At 42.8% G+C, this 27,476-nt stretch overlaps 1 protein-coding gene across 4 annotated transcripts; it reads left to right on the top strand.

Annotated features, from left to right (window-relative positions):
- Positions 1-427: 427 nt before the first annotated feature.
- LOC139545016 (scavenger receptor class F member 2-like) lies at positions 428-27,476 on the top strand. 4 transcript variants are annotated; one of them, XM_071352334.1, is made up of 11 exons: positions 428-1,318; positions 4,936-4,994; positions 5,154-5,255; positions 5,523-6,042; positions 8,714-8,932; positions 10,109-10,237; positions 10,843-10,946; positions 15,332-15,446; positions 15,823-15,920; positions 20,318-20,473; positions 22,052-27,476. In XM_071352334.1, the coding sequence occupies exons 1-11, from the start codon at positions 1,212-1,214 to the stop codon at positions 23,302-23,304; spliced, it is 2,862 nt and encodes a 953-aa protein (XP_071208435.1). In that variant the 5' UTR covers positions 428-1,211; the 3' UTR covers positions 23,305-27,476. The 4 variants fall into 4 exon arrangements, with proteins under 4 accessions (XP_071208435.1, XP_071208434.1, XP_071208433.1 ...); XM_071352333.1 differs by having other exon boundaries at positions 20,315-20,473; XM_071352332.1 differs by having other exon boundaries at positions 15,796-15,920.

The raw sequence follows: 27,476 nt of genomic DNA, 5'->3' as shown, positions 1-27,476 counted from the left end.
AAAACTATGGTGAAATGGTAATAATCCATAGTCATGTCCTGCGGTTATTTTGTCAGTTCATTCAATGAAACAGACGGGGGAGCCATTGCCTTGCGAAAGTTAACTGTAGGAAGGGTGCTGCCAAGAGCTTTTTCTTTCTTTTAAATTTTGATCCAATGAAGTTGGCCTTGAATAATGATTGATTGGGACTAACATTAATGTTACAAACATTTGAATAAATAAATAAAGTTTGGGTACTTCATTGTCTAAATTGTATTGCTCCTATTATTTTACTACAAATAAAACCACTTTTTTTAACAAAATTATTATTATTATTAAAGTATTCTCTTATATTTTGAGGAAATGTGGACATTGAAGAACCAGACATAGGCCTATATCATAATATTGTCTATTTGTCCGCTTGTGGCACACCCACTTTTTTTAGTTGCTTATGGCTTCTTTTCTCAGAACAAGAAATCAACTGTGGCGCAGGAAAAGTAAATCCACTTGACTCTGTGTAACGACAGAGAAGGATAGACTAGGCTAAATCGGGAATTTTCATCTGACACACGTGAGAGCCCAAGAAAGAGAAGACAATAACGGAATACAACTTTATTAATCTTTGATTTAAAGAACATTTTGACTCGGCCTGTTGAAATATTTCGTTTTCTACTCGTTTGCTGTTACTTTAGTTATTCCGCTGTGCAGAAAACAAGATTTGTGGCCAAATTATGGTTGGTGGCAATAAACGCCTGCTTATATTGTCGAAGGAGGATGCCTGTTGTTGGCTTCCGCTACTTTCTTGATGCCTCTTTCCTGCTTGTTTATTCTTTTGAAAATGTATGGAATAACGAATAGGTCTGTTACAAATCTGCAATGAACGAAAGTCATCATTCGAGGAGATCGAATTGCGTGCTCATCTTTGGGTTTTATAACTTATTTGGAACAGTACTCTGTGTGGTTTGGTGTCGCTACACTTTCTTTCAACTCTTGGGTACGTCGGTGGCGTAGATAGCGCAGTGGTAAACCTTTTCTCCCCAACTGGAACTTGTATTATACCATACTTGGATAAAGTTTCTGAAGTTCCCACAATAACAAATAAACACCTTTTACCGCCGTGGATTATACATAAAGAAACCCTGGATAACACAATAGTAGGATAAAGTGTGGTTTTCTGGAGAGGAGGAACACGGAGTGTAAGAGGCGTCTAGAAGGATGCTGTTTCTTGTAAAATGGAATTGAATATTTTTTTTGCGGTTATTGTGGTGGTTTGTTCATTTTTTTCGAGTTTCAGCCAAGAACTCAATCCCAAAGGCAGAAATGTATGCAAACTACCAGGGTAAGTAGAATAACGGTTCTGTCGATTAAAAAAGAAGTTGCCTGCCTCTATCGCTCTCCATATCGTGCAGCTAACCTACTTCTTGATGCATTGTGCTTTTATTTATTGATTGCTCACATTGCAAAATACTTTTTTTTGACGTTGTCTTTCCCTCCACTAACATTTTACATCTTTGATATTGCGTACTAGTTGGTCGTATTTCTTTTCATATGTACAACATCTCCTTACACAAGAAGGAGTCCATCTGAACAGCCATCCCACCGTGGATAATGTTCCATATTTTCTTATAGGGGGCGCTATATATTGAGTGACACTGGCCTGATGTCGTGGCATCAGATAGTTCGGTGTTTCCCAACTCCAGACCTTGAGTACCCCAAAAGCACAGATTTTGGTTGTTGTAGCCTGGACAAGCACATCTGATTCAACTTGTCAACTGATCATCAAGCCCTGAATGAGTTGAATCAGGGGAGTTTGTCCGGGGCTACAACAAAAATATATTCTGTTGGAGGTACTGAAGGACTGGAGCTGGGAAACATTGCGCTAAATGACTGAAAATAACAAAATGTTATGGCTTCAGCTGCCAGACACAAAGGAAAGTTATAGACTGAACGTAAACAGCTCAGAGTCCCAATGTTTTCAGTCGATTCCGAACACCATGAAGTGTGTGTGTGTGTGTGTGTGTGCGTGTGTGTGTGTGCGTGCGTGCGTGCGTGCGTTTTATATTTTTACTGGGTTCAGTCACAGGATGAATTGAGGGAAGTTGTTTTTAATTTATCATTGCTGCCCAGCATTTCTTATGTGTGTCCTCATGTTACTAAATATGCTCTACTGTAGCTGGGTGTTACTAAATATGCTCTACTGTAGCTGTTGTGTTACTAAATGAGCTCTACTGTAGCTGGGTGTTACTAAATTAGCTCTACTGTAGCTGGGTGTTTCTAAATGAGCTCTACTGTATCTGGGTGTTACTAAATGAGCTCTACTGTATCTGGGTGTTACTAGCATTTCTGGGCAGCTCTACTGTAGCTGGGTGTTTCTAAATGAGCTCTACTGTATCTGGGTGTTACTAAATGAGCTCTACTGTATCTGGGTGTTACTAAATCAGCTCTACTGTAGCAGGGTGTTACTAAATATGCTCTACTGTAGCTGCTGTGTTACTAAATGAGCTCTACTGTAGCAGGGTGTTTCTAAATGAGCTCTACTGTATCTGGGTGTTACTAAATGAGCTCTACTGTATCTGGGTGTTAGTAAATCAACTCTACTGTAGCTGGGTGTTACTAAATGAGCTCTACTGTAGCTGGGTGTTAGTAAATCAACTCTACTGTAACTGGGTGTTACTAAATGAGCTCTACTGTATCTGGGTGTTAGTAAATCAACTCTACTGTAGCTGGGTGTTACTAAATGAGCTCTACTGTAGCTGGGTGTTACTAAATGAGCTCTACTGTAGCTGGGTGTTTCTAAATGAGCTCTACTGTATCTGGGTGTTACTAAATGAGCTCTACTGTATCTGGGTGTTACTAAATGAGCTCTACTGTATCTGGGTGTTACTAAATGAGCTCTACTGTAGCTGTTGTGTTACTAAATGAGCTCTACTGTATCTGGGTGTTACTAAATGAGCTCTACTGTAGCTGGGTGTTTCTAAATTAGCTCTACTGTATCTGGGTGTTACTAAATGAGCTCTACTGTAGCTGGGTGTTAGTAAATCAACTCTACTGTAGCTGGGTGTTACTAAATGAGCTCTACTGTATCTGGGTGTTAGTAAATCAACTCTACTGTAGCTGGGTGTTACTAAATGAGCTCTACTGTAGCTGGGTGTTAGTAAATCAACTCTACTGTAGCTGGGTGTTACTAAATGAGCTCTACTGTATCTGGGTGTTAGTAAATCAACTCTACTGTAGCTGGGTGTTTCTAAATCAGCTCTACTGTAGATGGGTGTGACTAAATCAGCTCTACTGTAGATGGGTGTGACTAAATCAGCTCTACTGTAGATGGGTGTGACTAAATCAGCTCTACTGTAGATGGGTGTGACTAAATCATCTCTACTGTAGATGGGTGTGACTAAATCAGCTCTACTGTAGATGGGTGTGACTAAATCAGCTCTACTGTAGCTGGGTGTTTCCTAATCAGCTCTACTGTAGCTGGGTGTGACTAAATCAACTCTACTGTAGCTAAGTGTTTTTTTAAATGAGCTCTACTGTAGCTGGATGTTACTAAATCAGCTCGCTGACTGTAAATGGGCCATTGACAACATCAACAATGCCGGTTCACACAATATTGTTTGTCAGTATTCAGTGCATCATAAAGTACCATGGGAAAGTGAGAAATGCAAAACAAACCCATAAAAAAAGTGGGAAAGCTGCTATCAGATTTTGTCAGTCTCAAGAAACAAATATAATGTTGAATGAGGAGTTCAGTACTAGACGCCCTTCGAAGTGGCAAATCACAAATATAGGAGTTACGAAATACAAATGTGGGTCCTGCTTTATTTCAAAACCACATCTTTCACACAAAGAAACAGTCTTCTCCAGAGCTGTGATGAATTGAACTGTGTGTCAAAGGTCAGATGGGTTCAACCTTGTACATGAACAATGTGATTTATCTACATTACACAGATACCATTGACCACCTTGGAAACACCTCACTGAGAGTGGATCTGGTTCATAGTTTACAAAGGTTCATGGCATTAGTAAGTAAACTGCACAGCTTTTGATCCATGTTTGCATACCTTTAATCCAGAATTGTAAAGAATCTCTCAAACTCAGCTTACCTCCATGTCACAGGAGTAGCTTTGAGACATAACAGAGGAGATAAGCTGGCGTAGTTTTAGAGTAAAAAAGTGTGTGTGTCTCTATCGGTGAGTGTGTGTATGCGTGCACTCCCTGTGTCTGACTGAAGGCAGAATGCCATCCCCAACCCTTCAGAGGAAGGAAAAGTGTGGATGGGTCCTCTGGGAGGTCAGTGGTGTGGAAGCAAAAGGAGAGATCAGATCAGTGCCAGCAACTAGACCGCCATGCCTCTCTAATCGCACACTCCCCACTACTTTCTGGCTAGACGTGGGGTCATCTTAAAACAGTATTTGTTTTCTTTAAGATATTTTAGCTGTAGCTTGCCTGGCGCAATGGAACCAATAGATGAGTCCCAAAAGTGCAAAACCCTGTCCATCTGACACTCCAGGCTCAATGAAACACTGAAAGTTTAAAAGAAAACAAATACTATTTTGAGGTGGTGGTGATAGTGTTGGTGGTGGTAGTGATGGTGGTGGTAGTGATAGTGGTGGTGGTGATGGTATCAGTGGTGGTAGTATTGGTAGGGGGGGGTGGTGGTGGTAGTGATGGTAGTTGATGTTGGTGTGGGTAATTGTGGTGGGGGTGGTGGTGGGGATTTTAGTGGTGGTGTTGGTATCGGTGGTGGTATCAGTGGTGGTGGTGGTAGTGATGGTTGTGGTGGTGGTAGTGGTGGTGGTAGTAGTTGTGGTGCTGGTTGTGATAGTGTTGGAGATGGTATTGGTAGTGGTGATGGTGGTGGTTCAGGGCTGTGGCGTGTTGTTGTGCTACACTGAGTGTTTCCTGTCTTTTCTTCTTCCTCTCTGACACGCTCCTTTTTCTTCCCCTCTGTTTCAGATCACCAGGCTTGGTATGCTGCAGCGGGTGGGGGCAGCTAGGCAATGAATGTTTGACACGTATGTATACATATCAATATCAAAACACAGTATTTCCATACCTCTTCATATTCACATTTGTAATGTATTAGTAACATCACAACAAAGTATTACAACATGGTAGGTTTTCATGTTGTGGATATTGCTAATAATAGTTCAAAATTCACCTCCTCCCACCAGCTCTTTGTGTAGGGAACTTTACCTGTAAGGAGAATGAGGTGTGCGTCAGGCCCAATGAATGTCGCTGTCGCCATGGATATTTCGGAGCCAGTTGTGATACAAGTAAGCAACTTGCTTTTGTGATACTATATTTCAAACATATATATTCAAATCACTTTCATGGCCATGACTTGTACTTTCATTGTCAAGTGAACCATTATGTTACAGTTAATAGTTGAAATTAAACTGAGCTGTCAGCTCTGAATGAATGGTGTTGAATATGCTGTCCTAAACCAACAGAAGGGAAATGTTGAAGCCATTCTACATTATATTCCTTGACTTGTGAAGTTCCAGTGATCATCTGAAAAGGTCTCTATCCTTCTTCCCCAGAGTGCCCAACCCAATTCTGGGGCCCCGACTGCAAGGGCAAGTGCCAGTGCTTCCCCAACGGCCACTGTGACGACATGACGGGCAAGTGCACGTGCAACCCCAACCGCTGGGGGCCCAACTGCGAGAAGCCCTGCCTCTGCCAGAAGGGCAAGTGTGACCAGGACACGGGCTCGTGCACATGCCACCATGGCTTCTGGGGCCCTCAGTGTGCTAACAACTGCTACTGCAGTCTCAACTCTATTTGTGACCAGAACACAGGAAGGTGTAACTGTAGTCTAGGTTGGTCGGGGAGGAACTGTGCCATCCAGTGTAACTGCAATAACTCACCATGCGAGCAGTTTACGGGTCGGTGCCAGTGCCAGGAGAGACATTGGGGCCCGCGGTGCGAGAGGTATTGTCAGTGTATCCATGGGAAGTGCAACCAGGTGGACGGCTCATGTACCTGTACGCCGGGGTACCGAGGGAAGTTCTGCAGGGAACCGTGTCCCGCTGGATTCTATGGACAGAACTGCAGGAACAGGTGAGGAACCAAAACACTGGAGGGAAACATTTTAGTTCACTGGAGAGGGAGTATTATTCTAACAGAATAGGAAACATACATTTTTCATGAAAATGTAAGAGATGTGAAACATAAAAAGCCAATAATCCTAAAGCACAAGTTTTTCTCTTTATTTTTGCTAAGGATCTTAACGTTCAAATCCATATTATATTCTATCTATATTATACAGTGTTTTTTGAAAATATGAATTGACATCAGCTCCAGCTGATAACACCTAACATATCTTCAACATGTTAGGTCATGGAGCAACAGTTTAATAGGGAGATACTGGGGAATTGGTGTTCACATTATATCATAATAATCATCCAATATGCTGAAGCCATTCAGTTGATAACCTTGTTCAGGGTCTGCAGAACTGGTGTTAAACAGTCGTGGCCAAAAATATTGGCACCCTTGCACTTTTTTCAAGTAACTCACAATTTTCCATAAAAATAAGTTGAAATTAGCTGTGCCACTAGAGATTCTGGGTTCGAGTCCAGGCTCTGTTGCAGCCGGCCGCGACCGGTATTCCTCCGACACATTGGTGCAGCTGGCTTCCGGGTTAAGTGGGTATTGTGTCAATGGCACATTTTTGACCCCCTAGACTTAATATCTGGTAGCACAGCCTTTGGTAAAAATAACTGCAATCAAGTGCTTCCTACAGCCATTGATGAGCTTCCTGCACCTCTGTACTGGCAGTTTGGCCCACTATTCTTGTGCAAACTTGAAGGGTGCCTTCTCCCAACTGCTGTTTTCAGATCCCTCCACAAGTTTTCAATGGGATTTAGATCTGGGATCATTGCTGGTCACTTCAGAACAGTCCAGCGTTTGTCTTGAAACATTCCTGAGTGCTTTTTTTAAGTGTGTTTGGGGTCTTGTCCTGCTTTAAGAACCATGACCTTCAACGGAGACCCAGCTATCTGACACAGGGTCCGACATTGCGCTCAAAAATGCCTTGGTATTTTCCTGATTTCATGATGCCATGAACATGTTCAAGACACCCAGTGCCAGAGTCAGCAAAGCAACCCCATATCATCACTGAACCTCCTCCATGTTTGACTGTAGGGAAGGTGTTCTTTTTTTGTAATGCTTCGTTTTGTTTTCTGTAAACATAGAGAAGATGTACTTTACCAAAACGCTCTAATTTGGTCTCATCTGTCCACAGGACATTCTCCCAGAAGGATTTTGGCATGTTCAGGTGTGTTTTGGAAAATTGAATTCAGGCTTTCTTATGTCTTTCTCACAGCAGTGGGGTCCTCCTGGGTCTCCTACCATATAACCCCCTTTCATTGAGTTGGCAACGATGGTGTGCGTTGAAACTGTCCTACCTTGTGTCTGAGCGTCAGCTTGAATCTGTGGGACAGTTCACCGAGGTGCTTTCTCCACCATTCGAACAATCCTTCACTGCAATATTCCATCAAGTTTTCTCTTGCGGCCACGTCCAGGGAGGTTGGCTACAGTGGCATGAGCCTTAAACTTCTAGATAACATTACATACAGTGGAAAAGTGCTTCAAGGTCTCTGGAGGTGGACTTGTAGCCTTCAGATTGTCCATGCTTGATTACAATCTTGTGTCTGACCTCCTCTTTTAATGATTTTTATATTGCAGGCACGTGCAACTCACCACAGGTGAGCTCATTTCCAAAGTAAAGGAGAATCACATGCTTGAAATGTAATTATTTCTAACTACTTCTAGAAGGTTCAAATAATATTGTCCGGGATGTACTAAATTATTCAATTTTTTTTGTTTTGTTCAACTGCACACCAAACACATACATACAGTATGTGGATACCAAAATATGTTTTAATATCAACGGTTTTCTAGAAGAAATATTTTTGGCCACGACTCTACAACTGCAATGTTGCAACTTTCCCACACTTCTCTAACCTTAGTGTTGTAGATATTCTAAGGATAGGTACAGGTGTATAATCTTAATTTGAGCCAGTTTGCTGCAACAGGACATGTGAATTATTATGTGGATTTTAATAAATGGACAATTTTGGAGGAGTTGATACATTTTTCTTAAGGGAAAATCAAGTCTAAAATGTTAAAGTGGAAATTACAAACTTCAGAAGCCTTTTTAAAACCTCAAATACATTATAAGTTCTGCAACAGGGTGATCAAACTAAGATCCTACATCTGTACTACACACATTGAAAATGTATACAGGTCCCAAATGTAGCAAATCATCAAGTGTTATCTTACACATAAGGCATTGTTTTGACAGCACTAAAACTATGAGATATTACCAAAACTGACCAAAATGTCTTCCAATAGTCATGCTGCTCCCAAATTGTGATGACAGACTCGGCTTCGTCCAAACAGCTCCCTATTTCCATATAGTGCAATACTTTCTCTCTGCACTACATAAGGAATATGGTGCCATTTTTCACACAACCAATGTTTCCACTTCCATTCAAATGTCTCCCCCTCTTTCAGCCTCTCTCCCCCCAGGTGTTGGCATGTCTCCCCCTCTTTCAGCCTCTCTCCCCCCAGGTGTTGGCATGTCTCCCCCTCTTTCAGCCTCTCTCCCCCCAGGTGTTGGCATGTCTCCCCCTCTTTCAGCCTCTCTCCCCCCAGGTGTTGGCATATCTCCCTCTCTTTCAGCCTCTCTTCCCCCAGGTGTTCTAATGTCTCCCTCTCTCCCCCCCAGGTGTGGGCATTGTAAGGGGCAGCAGCCCTGTAAGATAACCGAGGGCAGGTGTGTAACCTGTGAGAGGGGCTGGAACGGGACCAAGTGTGACCAGATGTGCCTGTCAGGCTTCTTCGGAGAGAACTGCCTGGATGTGTGTCCACCTTGTAAAGACGGCCACTTCTGCAACCGCATCGACGGAAAGTGCTCCCACTGCAACCCCGGCTGGATCGGGGACAGGTGAGAGGCCTCACCCATACACCTGGAACCACAGACAGGGGTACACAAACTTGTGTACAGACAGACAGACAGACAGACAGACAGACAGACAGACAGACAGACAGACAGACAGACAGACACACAGACACACAGACACACAGACACACAGACACACACAGACACACAGACACACAGACACACACACACACACACACACACACACACACATGTTCACATTCCATTAGGGTTCATTGTAGTTGTTTAGTAGGAGAGTAAATATTTATTGCCCTAATGGGTATTTAACTTTGTAGAATTTCAACATAACATTCCATGTCGACAGATGATGTGGAAAAACACATTATCTTTATTATTTAGTGCAGTCATGTTGTCCACTTGTTCTCATGACAACATATCATTCAGACTTTTTGTATTTCCATTTCAAGCACTTGAAAGAATAATTTCAAAGATTTTAACTTGTACTAACCAATGCGTTCGTGCTGTGCTAATGTTCTGAGTGTGTACACATTTTTACAGTACTTTTCAGTATGTGATTTACGTAGATTCTGTCTTATAGTCACTACATTTACATTTACATTTAAGTCATTTAGCAGACGCTCTTATCCAGAGCGACTTACAAATTGGTGCATTCACCTTATGATATCCAGTGGAACAACCACTTTACAATAGTGCATCTAACTCTTTTAAGGGGGGGGGGGGGGGGGTAGAAGGATTACTTTATCCTATCCTAGGTATTCCTTAAAGAGGTGGGGTTTCAGGTGTCTCCGGAAGGTGGTGATTGACTCCGCTGACCTGGCGTCGTGAGGGAGTTTGTTCCACCATTGGGGTGCCAGAGCAGCGAACAGTTTTGACTGGGCTGAGCGATCTTTATTTATTTATTTATTGATTTATTGATCTTTAACCTCTCACAGGTTACACACCTGCCCTCGGTTATCTTACAGGGCTGCTGCCCCTTACAATGCCCACACCTGGGGGGGAGAGAGGGAGACATTAGAACACCTGGGGGAAGAGAGGCTGAAAGAGAGGGAGATTCACTACATCAGAGAATTGAACTTGTGCTTGCATGGATTGCTAATGGCTCTGAGACATGACTCAGTATTTTCTTTGTTATTTTTTATCATTACAATGACTATAATCAATATTGCTTCATGTTGTGTCCCCTCCTGTCCTGTCCTCTAGGTGTGAGGTGCGTTGTCCCAACGGGACTTATGGGGATAACTGTGAGAATGACTGCAGACACTGTTCTAACGGCGTCTGTCACGTTGCCACTGGAGAGTGCCTGTGTGACCCAGGATTTTACGGGACATAGTAAGTCACGAGAATGAAACTCGCATCAAAGCATCCTGGTTACGCCTCCCCTCATGTCTACAATACTCAGACAGAATGTTCCAAAAAATAAATTATTTGTACGCACTCATGCTTCACGCCTAGAGGTTTCCTGATTACATGGCCAAATCAGGAAACCCTTTAGACCCTAGCATATTTCTAGTGCTCAGGTCACCAGTGGTTGGAAAAACTCCTGGTTGTACGTACGATGTAGGATCTTAATTTGACCCCTTTTGTCACATCAAAATAATCCTGCAGCACAGGATTTGAATGTTTAGTCCATAATGTTGCTTGATCGGTGGTTAGGCTATTATTTGGCAAAACGTAGGCTACATTACATTTTTAATATAACCTTGTTAGTGTGGGTTTTCCCGTGAATCTGCATTTCAGGAAAATTCTCAGTAACAAAAGAGTGATCAAATTAAGATCCTATACATGAAAGTATTATTCAGTCAGCGCCAGTAGAAGTAGTCAGTCAGTGCAGAGGGAGCTTCATATAGTCATTGTAGTACATTACTAGTTTATTCTCTGTCTATTTCAATGCACCTGTCTCAGTCACTAAGAGGTTGTATGTGTCTGTCTTCTAGCTGCAACATGACGTGTCAGATGGGTCAGTATGGAGTGAACTGTGCCCAGACCTGCACCTGTCACGACAACAACTGTAACCCAGTGTCTGGGGCCTGCAACCTACGTAAGGAAACCGCTCTCTGTATTTCCTCATTGACTTTTCCAGATCTGGGAGAACGTTAGGTCGTTGTTTTTGAAGGCAGCCATGCCGCAAGACTGAATATTAACATGTAAAAAAGTGTTCTTAGCGGAGTACTAAGGGCGTCAAACCCTGGTGCTTCTAGTGTTAAAAAACCCTGGTGCTTCTAGTGTTAAAAAACCCTGGTGCTTCTAGTGTTAAATAAACCCTGGTGCTTTTAGTGTTAAATAAACCTTGGTGCTTTTAGTGTTAAAAAACCCTGGTGCTTCTAGTGTTAAAAAACCCTGGTGCTTCTAAGGTTAAAAAACCCTGGTGCTTCTAGTGTTAAAAAACCCTGGTGCTTCTAGTGTTAAAAAACCCTGGTGCTTCTAGTGTTAAAAAACCCTGGTGCTTCTAGTGTTAAAAAACCCTGGTGCTTCTAGTGTTAAATAAACCCTGGTGCTTTTAGTGTTAAAAAACCCTGGTGCTTTTAGTGTTAAAAAACCCTGGTGCTTCTAGTGTTAAAAAACCCTGGTGCTTCTAGTGTTAAATAAACCCTGGTGCTTCTAGTGTTAAAAAACCCTGGTGCTTCTAGTGTTAAAAAACCCTGGTGCTTTTAGTGTTAAAAAACCCTGGTGCTTCTAGTGTTAAAAAACCCTGGTGCTTCTAGTGTTAAAAAACCCTGGTGCTTCTAGTGTTAAAAAACCCTGGTGCTTCTAGTGTTAAAAAACCCTGGTGCTTTTAGTGTTAAAAACCCCTAGTGCTTCTAGTGTTAAAAAACCCTAGTGCCTTTAGTGTTAAAAAACCCTGGTGCTTCTAGTGTTAAAAAACCCTGGTGCTTCTAGTGTTAAAAATTCCCTGGTGCTTCTAGTGTTAAAAAACCCTGGTGCTTCTAGTGTTAAATAAACCCTGGTGCTTCTAGTGTTAAAAAACCCTGGTGCTTCTAGTGTTAAAAAACCCTGGTGCTTCTAGTGTTAAAAAACCCTGGTGCTTCTAGTGTTAAATAAACCCTGGTGCTTTTAGTGTTAAAAAACCCTGGTGCTTTTAGTGTTAAAAAACCCTGGTGCTTCTAGTGTTAAAAAACCCTGGTGCTTCTAGTGTTAAATAAACCCTGGTGCTTCTAGTGTTAAAAAACCCTGGTGCTTCTAGTGTTAAAAAACCCTGGTGCTTTTAGTGTTAAAAAACCCTGGTGCTTCTAGTGTTAAAAAACCCTGGTGCTTCTAGTGTTAAAAAACCCTGGTGCTTCTAGTGTTAAAAAACCCTGGTGCTTCTAGTGTTAAAAAACCCTGGTGCTTTTAGTGTTAAAAACCCCTAGTGCTTCTAGTGTTAAAAAACCCTAGTGCCTTTAGTGTTAAAAAACCCTGGTGCTTCTAGTGTTAAAAAACCCTGGTGCTTCTAGTGTTAAAAATTCCCTGGTGCTTCTAGTGTTAAAAAACCCTGGTGCTTCTAGTGTTAAATAAACCCTGGTGCTTCTAGTGTTAAAAAACCCTGGTGCTTCTAGTGTTAAAAAACCCTGGTGCTTTTAGTGTTAAAAAACCCTGGTGCTTCTAGTGTTAAAAAACCCTGGTGCTTCTAGTGTTAAAAAACCCTGGTGCTTCTAGTGTTAAAAAACCCTGGTGCTTCTAGTGTTAAAAAACCCTGGTGCTTTTAGTGTTAAAAACCCCTAGTGCTTCTAGTGTTAAAAAACCCTAGTGCCTTTAGTGTTAAAAAACCCTGGTGCTTCTAGTGTTAAAAAACCCTGGTGCTTCTAGTGTTAAAAATTCCCTGGTGCTTCTAGTGTTAAAAAACCCTGGTGCTTCTAGTGTTAAAAAACGTATATTCCATTTTAAGGAATGCAGGATGTAAAGAAAACTCACCCCTGGCTACACGTGACCATAGAGATCATATCAGATGTGTGCTCTACATGAAGGTCCCAAATGTCTAAATAGGCAGTTGCTAACAGTGACGCAGCACATGTATGGCATGTCTGTCTGTGAGTTGGACGGAGACAGCAAGCACTAACACACGTTTATTCAGGTTACTGTAGTAGAGTTAACATGAAGGAGGCCTGATCGCCTTTCCAGAATGCCTGGTGTCCTTTTTTACGACTGTGTTTGTTGGCCTTGTTCCTATCCAGCCGGAGAGAGAGAGACAGGGGGTGGGGGGGTGGTAGGAGGGAGAGAGGGAGAGACGGAGGAAGGAAGTTGAGAGAGAGAAGGAAAGTAAGGGGAAAAGAAAGAGGGAGAGAGAGAGAGAGAGAGAGAGAGAGAGAGATAAAAAAGATACACAGAGTGAGGGAGGATGGTGAAGAGAGAAAGAGGGAGAGTGAGGGAGGATGGTGAAGAGAGAAAGAGGGAGAGTGAGGGAGAATGGTGAAGAGAGAAAGAGGGAGAGTGAGGAAGGATGGTGGAGAGAGAAAGAGGGAGAGTGAGGGAGGATGGTAGAGAGAGTGAGGGAGGATGGTAGAGTGAGGGAAGATGGTGAAGAGGGAGAGTGAGGGAGGATGGTGAAGAGAGAAAGAGGGAGAGTGGGGGAGGATTGGTAGAGAGAGTTAGGGAGAGAGGATGGTAGAGTGAGGGAGAGAAAGAGCAAGAGAGCGTGAGGGATGATGGTAGAGCGGGTGAGGGAGGATGGTAGAGAGTGGGAGGATGTTAGAGGGAGAGAAAAATGGAGAGAGAGTGAGGGAGGATGGTAGAGAGAATAAAGCAAAGAAAGTGATAAAGAATGAATAGAGTAAGAGAGAGAGAGAGAGAGAACTGGAGGAGGAAAAGAGATGGGATAGCGGGAGTAGAGGAAACGAGGTCACCAGAGGTTTCGGCAAATGGGCATGTTGGGAAGCGGCGATGATGTCACTGGGTCAGGCCATTCAGCTGTGCCAGGCCAGTCCCTTCCTTTATCCAGCTGTGAACATAGAGGCCCTACACGCAACACCAAGGACACACAACTATTCTTCCACAGCCTCTATGACAGCAGAGGGACATAGAGGGCCAGGGGCCACCAGTATTTATCTAACTGCTAGGTTAGTGACAGTGCCATCTGGCTGCAGTGTGTCTGTGGTGATTAAGGCTGCATCTGAAATTGCTCTCCTTTTACACTGCACCACTTTTGATCAGGGCTCCATAGGCCTAGAAATGCTTATCAATCAAATGTATTTATAAAGCTCTTCTTACATCAGCTGATGTCACAAAGTGCTGTACAGAAACCCAGCCCAAAACCCCAAACAGCAAGCAATGCAGGTGTAGAAGCATGGTGGCTAGGAAAAACTCCCTAGAAAGGCCAGAACCTAGGAAGAAACCTATAGAGGAACCAGGCTATGAGGGGTTGCCAGTCCTCTTCTGGCTGTGCCGGGTGGAGATTATAACAGAACATGGCCAAGATGTTCAAATGTTCATAGATGACCAGCAGACTCAAATAATAATAATCACTGTGGTTGTAGAGGGTGCAACAGGTCAGCACCTCAGGAGTAAATGTCAGTTGGCTTTTCATAGCCGATCATTCAGAGTATCTCTACCGCTCCTGCTGTCTCTAGAGAGTTGAAAACAGCAGGTCTGGGACAGGTAGCACGTCCGGTGAACAGGTCAGGGTTCCATAGTCGCAGGCAGAACAGTTGAAACTGGAGCAGCAGCACGGCCAGGTGTACTGGGAACAGCAAGGAGTCATCAGGCCAGGTAGTCCTGAGGCATGGTCCTAGGGCTCAGGTCCTCCAAGAGAGAGAAAGAAAGAAAGAAAGAAAGAAAGAAAGAAAGAAAGAAAGAAAGAAAGAAAGAAAGAAAGAAAGAAGAGAGAGCATACTTAAATTCACACAGGACACCTGATAAGACAGGAGAAATACTCCAGACATAACAGACTGACCCTAGCCCCCTGACACATAAACTACTGCAGCATAAATACTGGAGGCTGAGACTGGAGGGGTCGGGAGACACTGAGTTTTATGTGTAACCAGCCTAGAAAGGCAGGGTGCTTCTAAATCATGAAGGAATTATGGGGGTAAAGGGAATCGTAGCAGAGGGGTAATAGAGTGAGTGAAGGATAGGGTTCAGTGGATGCTTCTAGAAATCAGTTAAGTGGATCCACAACAGGAGATAGATACAGGAGATAGATAAAGAGACGGGTGATTTTTAGAGAGTAGGGCTGTTGCATGCATGGCTGAATTTAACATCTATTACTTATCTCTATTGGATATCTCTTCAATGCCCACTTCATGGTACAGACGATATGTCGACAGTATTTACATAGTGCAGAAAGGCTTGAGTTTCAGCTCCAGAGTCTTGGTTCTGGGAGTTCAGGGAGTTCTCACAGAGAATGTCAGTTGGCACCAGATGTATACAGATGGCTCTGGTTGGTAGTGGCAATCTGTACCAGTGTGGCACACTCATAAACCCCTGCTTGTGTCTGTCTGTCTGCTGTTTCAGAGCCTAACCAGCGGATGGGTGTGATCGCGGCGGGAACCCTGGTCTTCTTTCTGCTCATTGTCCTCCTCTCACTCCTCTGCTGCTGCTGCCTCTGCAGAAATAAACACCACCACAAGTGAGTGACAGACACAGGCCTGGTGTAGGGTGAGGCCGCGTGATGGGATGGAGGGTTAGAGAAGATTGTGCCATTCCTTGTTAAAATAGCAGAGGGCTACATCCTTTAAAGAGTTTTTACCCTCCGACAGTGACGATATCTTGTATCGTCACTGTCGGAAAAAATTAAATAGGCACAAATGGAGTCAGTATGATAGTGTGTGTGGTCTTTTTCTTCAAGTGGTCCATGGCATGTAGCTCGTACTGCAAGCGTGTCAATGTAGATGAACCTCACCCACATTTGAATCGGTTTGTATGGTTTAGTAATTTAGTATGTTTTCCATGGCGTCACCCCTCCCTCTTTCCCTCAGTCCTGACCAAGACAACTCTACCAACAGTAAAAAAGCCAAGCGGATCCTGTGTGGACGATTCAGCCGAATCAGCACCAAACTCCCCCGGATCCCACTGAGACGGCAGAAGCTGCCTAAAGTAGTCGGTAAGCCCTAATCCCTCCTCCCTGATAGGCTACTGCCTTCACCATGCCAAGACAGAGGCTGCTTTTGTGTCCCAAATGGCACCCTATTTCTTAAGGGCTCTGGTGAAAAGAAGTGCCATTTTGGACACTAACAGAGCCACTGTTGCTGTCCTCAAACCTCCTTTGTTCATGTCTCTTGATGACCTAATAGTTTCTGTGTTTCTAGTCATTACAAACCTCTAACTCTTCAGCAAAAGAGAGAGAGCATTTTAATTTTCCCTTTGCTCTGTGACCTGTCTCTGTGACTATGTTGTGACTATGTTGAGTGGTTTTCAGGCAATGAATAGGGTTGAAAAGTGTACTGCAGCTGCCAAATGGGTTTGGGGTTTCATCTGAGAGGAATGCAATGGTTGTGGGCCTTATTATTCTTGGCACCTCTTAAATACCATGTGTTCATATTATTACAACCCCTCACTTCCTCTCTCCTGAGCTCCTCTTCTAGTGGGATGAAGGCTGTGTTATTAAGAGAGACAGAAAGGGTCAGTGTAGTGGTGTGGTGCTCAGGTACGTCTGATTGGTGTTAAGTGATACCTTATCAAAGGCTGCTATGTTATTAGTAATGTGGAGAGTAGCTCCTGTGTGTCTGTGTGTGTGGAGAGAGGGAGCTTTGGATTGTCTGTCTGTCAGGACCCATCTCAGGTCAGCTTTAAGGACATTACACATAGCTTACATACTGAATAACTCTTCCCTTTCTACCCAGATGCCTTCTGGAATCTTTAGACAGTCCAGACACAGCCATGTTCTGAATCGGCGTTGGCCAGGATGCATTGGCTCTGCTATGTAGGAGATCAATTGAATCATGGACATCTGCTTCTGAATGCATGGATGGTCTGAGTATAGTATATTTTGAAGGGCCGGAGAAGTGCCCTATTTGTGGACATCATTGTAGTCACTCTACAGAGTAATAGTACACCTTTTAAAGCAGTCGTTAAAAAACCAGTGGCGATGAAGGAGTTAAACAGTGGTGACCTCGTTTCACTTCTCTCTTTCACAATGAGTAGCATGTGCTTCTTCTCTTCTTCAGCTGACTAGTTCAGCTAACAGCTGTCTTCATCACGCCTGCATAGAAACACACACTGGAACAGTATTGTCTTTGTCAGAGACTTGTCTTGTGTCATGGCACATTAACAGCATTTTTTAAAACACCCTCAAAGTTTACTGTAACTTATAAACAATCGGCCAGAGGCTTTAGAAATTGCATTTTGTTAAGTCAGAGCGTCCGACCTCCTTTCAAACAAACAAGCCCTTTCATTCTTGTATACACAAAGCATATGCCATGCCTGGGTTGCAATCAACTAGAACAAACTACCACTTTGGGAATTTCAGAGAGTAGAATAGAGTTTTTGGTCCAAGCCAAAACCAATTCTCTCTTAAGTTTTCCTCCCTCACATTCAAGAATACATGACAACACACGGCTATAAAACGACAACCCAATTCATTTTACAGTCATTCTCCCACTGAAGCTTATAGATCCTCCTCTTGTTCATAAGGGGGATAAACTGGTCAGCCTCTCTCTCCCTCCCTCCCCAGAGCCAGGCCACTCTGTTCTGCTTTCCTCGTTGCCTGCCTACAGAAGCGTGGCCTGCCTGCCAGCGTTTTGAAACTCTACCCTTCCTGGGGCTCCTTCAGTCCCTGCAACATTCCGCAGGAGGCCCACTGGACTCAAAACAGGAAGTGGCCAAATTTACCCCAACCTGTGTCAGACCTATGATTTATCCACACTGGGGTCAACACACTACAACAGACGTGGCAAAGCAAAATGAAAGAGGAATAGGGGAGAAATAGGAAGAAATCATGTGTGCTGTTTTTGCATAGGTCATTTAGCTCCTTCATACACAAACTCTCACCCATCCCAAGATAAAAGGAAAGAGAAACAGAGGGAGGAGGACGAGGAAGAAAACGTTTGCTCTGTCTTTTGCATAGCTCATAGCTCCTCCGCTCCTCTGCTTCTCAATACGTAAACGTTGCCCCATCCCCCTCCTCTACCTATTAAACCTCCAAACTGCTTAGACTTTGTCATTCCATGCCCTATACTATAGCTAGCTATCTGACGCTCGGCTGGCTGGCTTCTCCCATTCCCATTCCGTGGCACTCTGTGTGTCTGCGTGGGCTCTGGTCAAAAGTAGTGTTCTATATAGGGGATAGGGTGCCATTTGGGATGCAATTACATGTCTGAATGCTTGAAAAGTGATGTAGAGTGGGACCACCTGCTCCAGTGTTGTTGGCCTCACAGGCAGCTATTATAGGACTGTGAAGCTGGGGCACGGTTGTCCAACGTTGGCCTCTGTGTAGGCAGGGCTTTGGGCTTTCAGTGGCGTCCTGTCTCTCTCTTAAGAATGAATGCGGCTCCGGACATTTAGTCTGGTGTGAACATCCAAGGACAGCAGTTGTTAGTTTACTGTTGCGTTAAGATAACGGAGGCTTAGTTACTTTACAATAGACCCTAGACTCGTAGGGGGGAAAAAGTTAAATATAGCCTAAAACGGTTCTTCTGCTGTCCCCATAGGAGAACTCTTTGAAGAACCTTGTATTATTTCCACAGAGGGTTCTACTCGGAACCAAAAAGGGTCCTACTTATCGGTTCATAGGTTATCCTATGGGGACAGCCGAAAAACCCTTTTGGAACCCTTTTTTCTGAATGTATACCAGGGGTCGGGAACAGGCGGCCCGCGGGCCCCCCAAAGTTTTTAGTAAAACTATGATTTTAGTTTTTGGTAAAAAAAAAGAAAAAGACTGTAAAATCACCAGGAATTCAGATAAAAATGTGTTTAATTTAGAAAAGTATTCCCGATAATAAAAAAGAGACGTGATCGTGTCTCAATGTAACCAGGGTAGGAAATGACTTATTTTCAAATACAACCTCTTTTTGGGCTTAGTTGTGGTCAATTTGCAGTGTATGAATTATTCTAATTATGTCCCGGCCCCCGACCACCTCGTTGCCTACCCCCGCCCTATGCTATACCAATTGGCCACTGCACCAGTATGGTCTGTCTGCTATAGTCTAGTACAGCATGTGGTTAGTTAGTCAATGAGCTTAGGGCCACTCTGCTACCCACATTGCATGGGTATTGTCTGTTCTCTTTAGTCTATCACAGAAGGGCTGCTACAATAGAGAAAGTGCAAACCACTCATAAAGACAGTCAGACATATATATGTATGTATGTATGTATTTATCGCCTTCATTGAATTTGAGCAAAATATTTTTTTGTCTTGAAGAAAAGCAGCTATGAAGTTATTTCCCTGGATAAATATCTGGGTGGGTATTGTTTACAGTATATTGTTTCTAACCTACTGCCATTGCTACAATCCAACAAATGTAATCTACATCAAGTCAAGTTCCATTAATATAATCATCCAGTCACCATTGTACAGTAGTATTGCAATTTTTCCAGGAACAATATCCGAAGTGTTCATTCCGAGACAATCTGCTGGATATCCTTATAATAAGCTCAGCTGTCAGTGGAAATTCCCACCAACAAAGTCCCCTGATTTCACTAGCGTTGTGAGAGTAATAGAATTCTGCTGCCCTTGTGTTGACACATCTCCTGGTAGTCATTTAGTTGTAGCTGTACTACACCTGGCGATGTTGTTGTTACTAGAAGTCAGTTGTTTTACAGTTTGGAAGATGACGTCCATGCCACAACCATATCTTATACCACAATAAGGACCAAAATGGAAATATGTTGTAAAACTTTATTGGTTCTTCCTCAATGATTTTACATGCAGTAAATCTGCTTGTGTGGCGGAAGTGTGTTTCAAACTGTCAAATAAATCAAATTCAATACATAGAGACTCAGGGTAGTTAGAGAGGATCGTTCAGCCGAAACACGGTTTGGGGTTAGCTTGGCGTCAGCGGAGAACAAACGGATGGGCTCGTGTCATCGGGTGGAGGGGGGATGTATGTAGACGAATCTGATGTGGTCAGTGTCCAGTTAACGCCCAGTCACACACAGTCAGTTAGTCCACTGCCAGATGGGGAAAGGAGAAGAGAAACCACAGGCGTCCCAAACAGAACACAGCTGTCCTCAGACTGAAAGGGTCAGCAGAATACACCAACATGGAGGGAGGGAGGGAGGGAGGGAGGGAGTAATTTTAGGAAAAATAGCATTTGCTAGCTAATTTCTCAGTAAATTAAAATGTCCAATGCACACCCACAAATCAAGGACTTGATCATACACGTCATCACAGAACAGTTTTATATCTTTTCAAACATAACTTTGTCTCAAGCCACCCTTTATCTTTCATTACAACCCCAACACACCCCACAACATCTCCATCTGTTGTTATTGTTAGGTAGTCCCATTCCCTTCCCCCTCCATCTCTGACCCTGCTTCTCTGTGTCCTAACCCCTCCAGTAGCCCACCACCCTGAGAACACATTCAACTGCAGCTTCATCGAGCCCCCCTCTGTAGCCGAGCTGCCCAGCCCCTCCTCCTGGTCCTCCCAGGAGTCCTTCGATTCCTTCGAAGAGGAACCCAGTGATGATGGCCCTGTGTACTGTGTTCCCCATGAAGGTGAGTAATTACGCACGCACAAGCAAACACACTCTCACAAGCACGGACACATGCACACACACACAATGAAGGTGGCCCCGTCTAAACTATGTGAAACCCCATGAAGTCGTCAGGAAAGAAAAACAAACACTGTGATTTTGATTTGACACGGCAACTTCACAAATAAACAGATGTAGGCACGGACGGATGCATGCACACTCACACGTACTCACACTCTTGGAGTGGGATTTGTTTGTCACAAGGGCACTGTGAGTCACACACCTCTGGAAAGCTAATTAGATGAATAGGATAGTAAGTTCTCCGTATCGTGTGCCATTGAGCCCAGTTGCTTCCCCCATGTGTAATTTCTTATAATAAAAAATAAAGTTCAAATTATTAACGGCAATAGAGATTGCTGGAAAATATGATGGGCGTGGTTTTTAGTGGTTTTGAGCAAACATACATTTGTAAATTTACACAACAAGCTTGTTCAAATTCAGCTCACCTCGAGTAGTATGTGTTGGTTTAATGTACAATTGTAAGGCAACCAGCTGCAATAGGATTGTGAGTTTGCTCAACATTTGAGCATAGCTGAACCAAAGTACAGTGTAACCTTCCAAAGGGAAACATACTTTTATTTTTTATTCTTATAGTTCTTATACATTTATACATGTGAGCAAATTTGTTGACTGAACAAACGTTCATGCATTAGCTCAATTTCTTTTCCTGACAGAATAATGCTCATTAAGCAATTAGTTACATTTGCTTTTTACAGTGTGGCTGCAAAAGCATGAACAGGAAATGTAATGGTAAATTTAGAAAATGACACATGTCCAATTCATGACTCACTCCTTGCAGTTTGTTGGAAAATATCCATGCCCACCAGTTTTTTCTATCGTTTGGGAAGTTACATTTCCCAGAAACAATTGTAGTTAAAGACATGCTCCGGTACTTTGGCAACCAAATAAGTACTTTTTAAACCTCCCGCTTTGGGCTGGATGTGTCAACGTGTAATTCATACATGCGTAATCTATGAGCAGAATTACTGTCTTACCTCAATTAGCCATGAATCCCTAGTTTGAAAGTGACTGTTTTCTGGAAGCTGTGCTTGCCATTTTGAGTACTGCAAGCTTTGACCCGTAGCAATTTGAGTTCCAGCCAATGAGGTTCCATCCCCTTGCCATTTGAGTAACAGCTAGCAAGAAACCTGCTCAGCGTTTTCCAATGAGGTTGCAGGTTGGGCCCAATGGCTCAGTGGACACAGCAGAGAGAGAGAGCATTGGCGTGGTGCACATATCTGCACATATGTGACGTTTTCGGGAGCACCAAAGTACCTTAGAATATCTTTAATAATTCTTGGAGGTCTCAATATTGCTTGATATTATTTTCAAATGACAGTAAGTAGAGATACTGTATGATACAGTATGTTCTAATTCTGTATTTATAATGAACACACATTCTAAATACTGTAAACATGCCTCACATCTACATCCTTTATCCCTGATGATGCAGCCATACTGTATTTCCTGACCACCTATGTATGATTACAATCCAATCTAAACCTGACTCTCATCCATGTTCTCTCTTCCTGTCCTATAGAGTCGCTGAATGAGAATAAGGTGAAGTCCAGTCCCCCTGTGGCTGAGATGCCAGCAGCAGCCTTCCACAGTGAGGATGATACAGGTGGGTATACCTCCCTAAAAGACACCAGCGCCACCACCTACAAACCCCAGGATGGGAATGAAGCGCCCCTCAAGTCCTCAGACAGCGAGGGCTCCACCAGCAGTTCTGAGTCAGCCATTGGGGCCCTTTATGCCCGCATTGCACACCTCTCCAAGAATTCCAAGGAGGAAGAGGATGGGGGCGACAGCATGGTCACCATCGAGGTCAAGGGTAACAGGAAACCACCGTCCCCGGGGGGAAAGACCAGGACCAAACCACGCCCGCCGGACCCCTCCACCAAACCCAAGGTGTCGTGGATCCATGGGAACAACGGGGGTACCACTCTCCAAGTGGAGAAGCCAAACCAGGGGGGTAAGGGGCTAACATTTCCCAAGGTGAAGACAGCCAGGAGCTCTAGCAACAGCTCAGCCAAGAGCGAAGAGAGGCAGAGGCTGAAGGAGAGTTCCAAGGAGAAGAGCAACCGAGAGGAAAAGGGGACGGTGGTCAACGGCTCCCCTAGCAAACACAAGGCCCACTGGGTGGGGAGGTCCGGAGAGAACATGAACCACATAGAGCACATCAACGGGGTGGTGCAAAACGCTCTCAAGAAGATTGGCAACTTCCACAACTCCGATAAGAAGGCAGCCGCTGTGGAGATCCCCAAGGAGGCGCCCAAGAGCCCCAAAGTGATCCACCCACACATGAACTCAGAGGCCGCCACACTCCTGGCCGCCCAGCTCAAGGAGAAGACGCAGAGCATCACCCGGAACGAGGGCACAGGCCTGGTAAAGACCAACGGCCTGTCCACCCCGATCCTCCGGGGCCGAGGAGACCGGGAAAAGCCCACCCCTCCGCAGAAGGCCAAACGGACCACCGCTCCCACACCAGGCCACCAGGGCTCCAACAAGCCTCTGCTGCCTACCACCACCAGCCTCCAGAAGATGGTGGGTGTGGGGGTCCCCAAAACGGACCCAGCTACCCCCGAGGTCACCCCCAAGAGCCCGGAGAAGCAGGACTTGAACGGCTCTAGAGTGGGTGAGGGTTGTGGTGGTGCGGGGGACTCCATGCTAAAGAAGATCCCCATCAAAAAGCCTCCCCGAAAGAAAGGCAAGGAAGGGACTTTGGATACTACTCTGGAAACTAAGACACCGACAAAGACAGCGATTATGCCACCGCAGATAGTCAAATAGACAGTTTTTTAAAATTGTTTCTCACTGACAGGACAATGGTGAATTAATTACTTTTCTTCCAAAGGAGACATGCAAAAGGACTTACTTGGTGGTTGTTCATCAAAGGAATTTATTATTTTTGCGCATGTGTGTGCTGTGTGTCCAGAACCAGTGGAAAGTAAGTGGAACTTGTTTTTAAACTGTGGTTCTTCTCATTGGTGTGGGAGTGGGTTTGTAATATATTGAACTGTATACCATACTAGTATTACATGGACTGAAATTGAAAGTAATTTCATGGACTCTTTTCATAAACCTGCGATGTATCCGTTTTCCACTACAACGCCAAACATAACTGGGGGAGAGTGCTGACAGTGGCAAGCAATCGTATTTAATTTCCTCCATATTTCTCCAATGCTCACAACTAAGTATTCATGTAAGAATCTCATCGTTGTATCATTATAATTTAAAAACTTTTTTCCTCAATATTCTGTGTGATGCAATCAAATCTATGCAATGTAAGTGAGGTGAAGTAAGGCTAAGTTGAACCATGGTACTGAGAATAAAAGTACAATATTTTTCAGTTTGATTTAAATTAGCCAGTTACACTCCATAAAGGAGATTGTTGACCTCTTTTCTTTTTTTTGTCCTTTTTTGTTGTTAATATGTTGCGTAATACAGAATACAAACCATTTTAACTTAAGTACAGTATCTAGCTCGTCCTGAATTGCCCTGTTCTTCAAAAAGATTCTCTCCTTTGGCATTGTATTGTCTTTAGAGAGTACATTCTTTCACAATTTTGTCAGTCATGGTTTGTTGGCAAACAAATTCACTTTTTGAACTCAAGCAAACTGTTAAGGAAGCATTACGTTGTCATTCTGCTCCTAACAGAGCTATGGCCTCATGAGACTCGGCAATTTATTTTTGTCCTCTCTAATTGTTAATCGTTTTTGGTCCGTATCTCTAAGGCCATACACTGTGTTAGGTCCTGTTGTCCCTTTTTAGAGGACATTCTGGGATTTTCAATGATATCACATGTGTGGGGGTGTCCTCTTCATAAAAAACAAATCTGGTTCAAAATGGCTCTATTACAATTTCCATCATAATTAACACATTTTATTGTGTTATAATCATTTTTGTGAGTTTGATATTCAAATCGTTTCTAATAAGTAAATATCTCAGGAATAGTTTGGTAAGTTTTCAGAGCAGTGTAATACATTTTCCACATAAAATAAGAGTAACTTTTGGATATGCTCTCTTTTTACAAGTAATACCAGCAAAAAAAATGCTAAGCTATCTTTTCCTTGTGCTTATCGAATAGCTAGCTAGTGTAAATGCCATACTTTTAGGTTCTTTACAAATCGTTCCTTCAATCTCACCCATGTACGGGTAAGCAACGCCCCGTATCAAGAAGTAATAAAGAACATCCTTGCATAATGTTTCATAAAGGGCATGAAACAATGGCTACAGTGCTAGAGGCGTGACTACAGGCTGTATCACAACCGGCCGTGATTGGGAGTCCCATAGGGCGGTGCACAATTGGCCCAGCTTCGTCCGGGTTTGTCCGGTGTAGGCCGTCATTGTAAATAAGAATTTGTTCTTAACTGACTTGCCTAGTTAAATAAAACATTTTAAAAATGTCATGATGGATTAGTCATCTGGTCTTATCACAATGTTGTCTATTAAGGCTGAAGGCATTGTGGAAGTTTCCCTATAAAAAGGCAGTGATCATTGTCCTAATGGATGGAGTCAGTCTGGTCAGACAAACAACTTTTGGTTGTGAACTGATACCTCCCCTTTCTGCTGCTCAGATACATTAGTGCATTATTATTCTGTGGAAGGCCCTAAGTAGCTACATCTTCTCTGATTTATAAAGGCATGGTATAGTGTAACACTCGCTATAGCAAGTATTTCAATTGCGATAATAAATAGAAAACCAATAAAGAACATTCTTGTCTTACACCTCAAGATAATTTAATACTTTCAGAAAAATTACCATTATTTATCATTTCACATGCAAGGTTGCTGTGCATGACTTTTCTGCTGTTTTGCCAAGAGATTACACCACTAATGTCTGATGGTACCATTCATTGTTACTGGGAAATATTACGTAGCAGAAGAAATACAACACAAACTGTTCGATACTTCAGTCATTAACTTCCTGTGGTTTAATTCACTATTGCATGACTTAGTCTAGACATGTTAGATTGGTTTGATGCCAAGTTTACTTTGTCCCAACTTGAATTACGAAGTGTGGTAAATTAGTTTATCAAAGCCAGCTAATTGTGGCGGCAGGTAGCCTAGTAGTTAGAGCATGGGGCCAGTAACCGAAAGGTCGCTGGATCATATCCCAGAGCTGACAAGGGAAAAATCTGTTGTTCTGCCCCTGAACAAGGCAGTTAACCCACTGACTTGCCTAGTTAAATAAATGTTTTTAAAAAATATTTAATTGAAGCTAATTATCTAATTATCACCCTATCCTATTACTGTAATCAGTCTAAGACATGGGAAATATGATGATGGGTGTGGTTTTGAGCAAACGTACATTTGTAAATTTACTGAACAAGCTTGTTCAAATTCAGCTCACGAGTAGAATGTACAATTGTAAGGCAACCAGCTGCAATAGGATAAGTTGACATGGAATTGTTTTAATGGTCATACCATGGCTCATTTAGCTATTTGATTTAGAATTTTAGGTATTTGTATTTGATAAAATATAGAATTTGGCGTTAAGTACCAAATCCCATAGAAACGCATAGAATAACATATTCATAAAGGGAATAAGGTTTTATAGTGTCTGTCCTATATCTTTGAGATATAAGAAAGCTCAGGAAATATACAAAATATATATTTTTTACACATATTTAACCCCTTTTTTTGGGTAGGCACACAACTACCTCCATACTTCCATTCATAAAAAAAAGAAAACGGTACCGGTTACATTCAGATGAGTCCCGTGGGGCTTGTGGGGGTCGTAGAGCAAAACGGAGACCCCCATCGTGTTCGTGGGAGTCGCATCTATCCATAGAGTGGACTCTACAGCAGTTTTCATGATAAGTCCGATTTCCGGGATGTTTCATGGTCTGACAAACAGCACTGTAGCTCAGCCACCTTCCACCACAGATGAGGAAGGCTGTCATAGGCGGATGTGGTGGGCTGAGACGCAGCCCATGCAAGAACAGATATCTCTAGCTTAAACTGATGGATTTTGATGGGGATTTATGTTAATTTGATTGATGCACTGGTGCGTCAATAGACTCTAGGGGGATAGCTACAGTAATATAGTTGTGTGTTTTTATGCATATGATAGTAACTACATTGCAAGAGGAAGCTCACAGAACTAGAGCGTATGGGATATGAATACAACATATTCATATAAAATGTGCATATTATAGTACATAAGTGACAGTGGTTTATGCTGTGGAATCAAACTTACATTTCACTTTCACAGTTTGAAAAGCTATTTGAGAGCTTATGATTCCTACACATTTGTTATTGCTGTTTTTTATTTTATTTTTACATTTGGATTTCAACGATACAGCCAGTCTCCTCTTTACCAGTTATTTTTTTCTACATGTGAAAGTATAATTGTATATGTTTGTAAGCTGTGCTTATATAAATTGTTTTGCTACTCTACTCTGGATGTGTCAATGAACTGGCTTTCATGTTACGTTTGATTTCTTTGTGTCGGGTTCTCTGCAGCCACGGTATGAGTACTTACTTGGCTTGTTATTTCCGTTTTCTCTGTGGATGTTGTTAGTTTAACACTTAACTTTATGAAGCAGAGTTAAATTATATGGAAACCTATAGCCTTCTCTCTTTATCTTATCAACTTTTCTTAATCCTTTTGTCCATAGGAAATATAAAATATCAAAACTTCAAAGTATTGTACAGGACATGTATTATTGTGTCACTGCTGTTATTAAGTACATGTAACTGAAACCATACAAGTTGTGTGATTATAAAGTGCCAATTTAAGCAAGCAGAAAACACATATTTTTATATCTGACTGACTGGCCTCTGCCTGCTTTCACAGGCTACAGTACATATTTGTAAGCAGGGCCTCAAAACGCTGCAGAAACATCACCAATACGGTTGTAACTCGTCACTCTGTTTGTCTGATTAGATTTTCAGGTGTTTGTCTGTGAAATCTTTTTTTTTTTTTACTTTGAAATAAAAGCGATACATGTAGTGGC

The sequence above is a fragment of the Salvelinus alpinus genome, chromosome 19 (genome assembly GCF_045679555.1).
Source record: "Salvelinus alpinus chromosome 19, SLU_Salpinus.1, whole genome shotgun sequence".
NCBI classification, from domain to species: Eukaryota; Metazoa; Chordata; class Actinopteri; order Salmoniformes; family Salmonidae; genus Salvelinus; species Salvelinus alpinus.
Note: the sequence above shows the minus strand (reverse complement) of the source record. Positions and strands in the feature narration are given on the sequence as shown.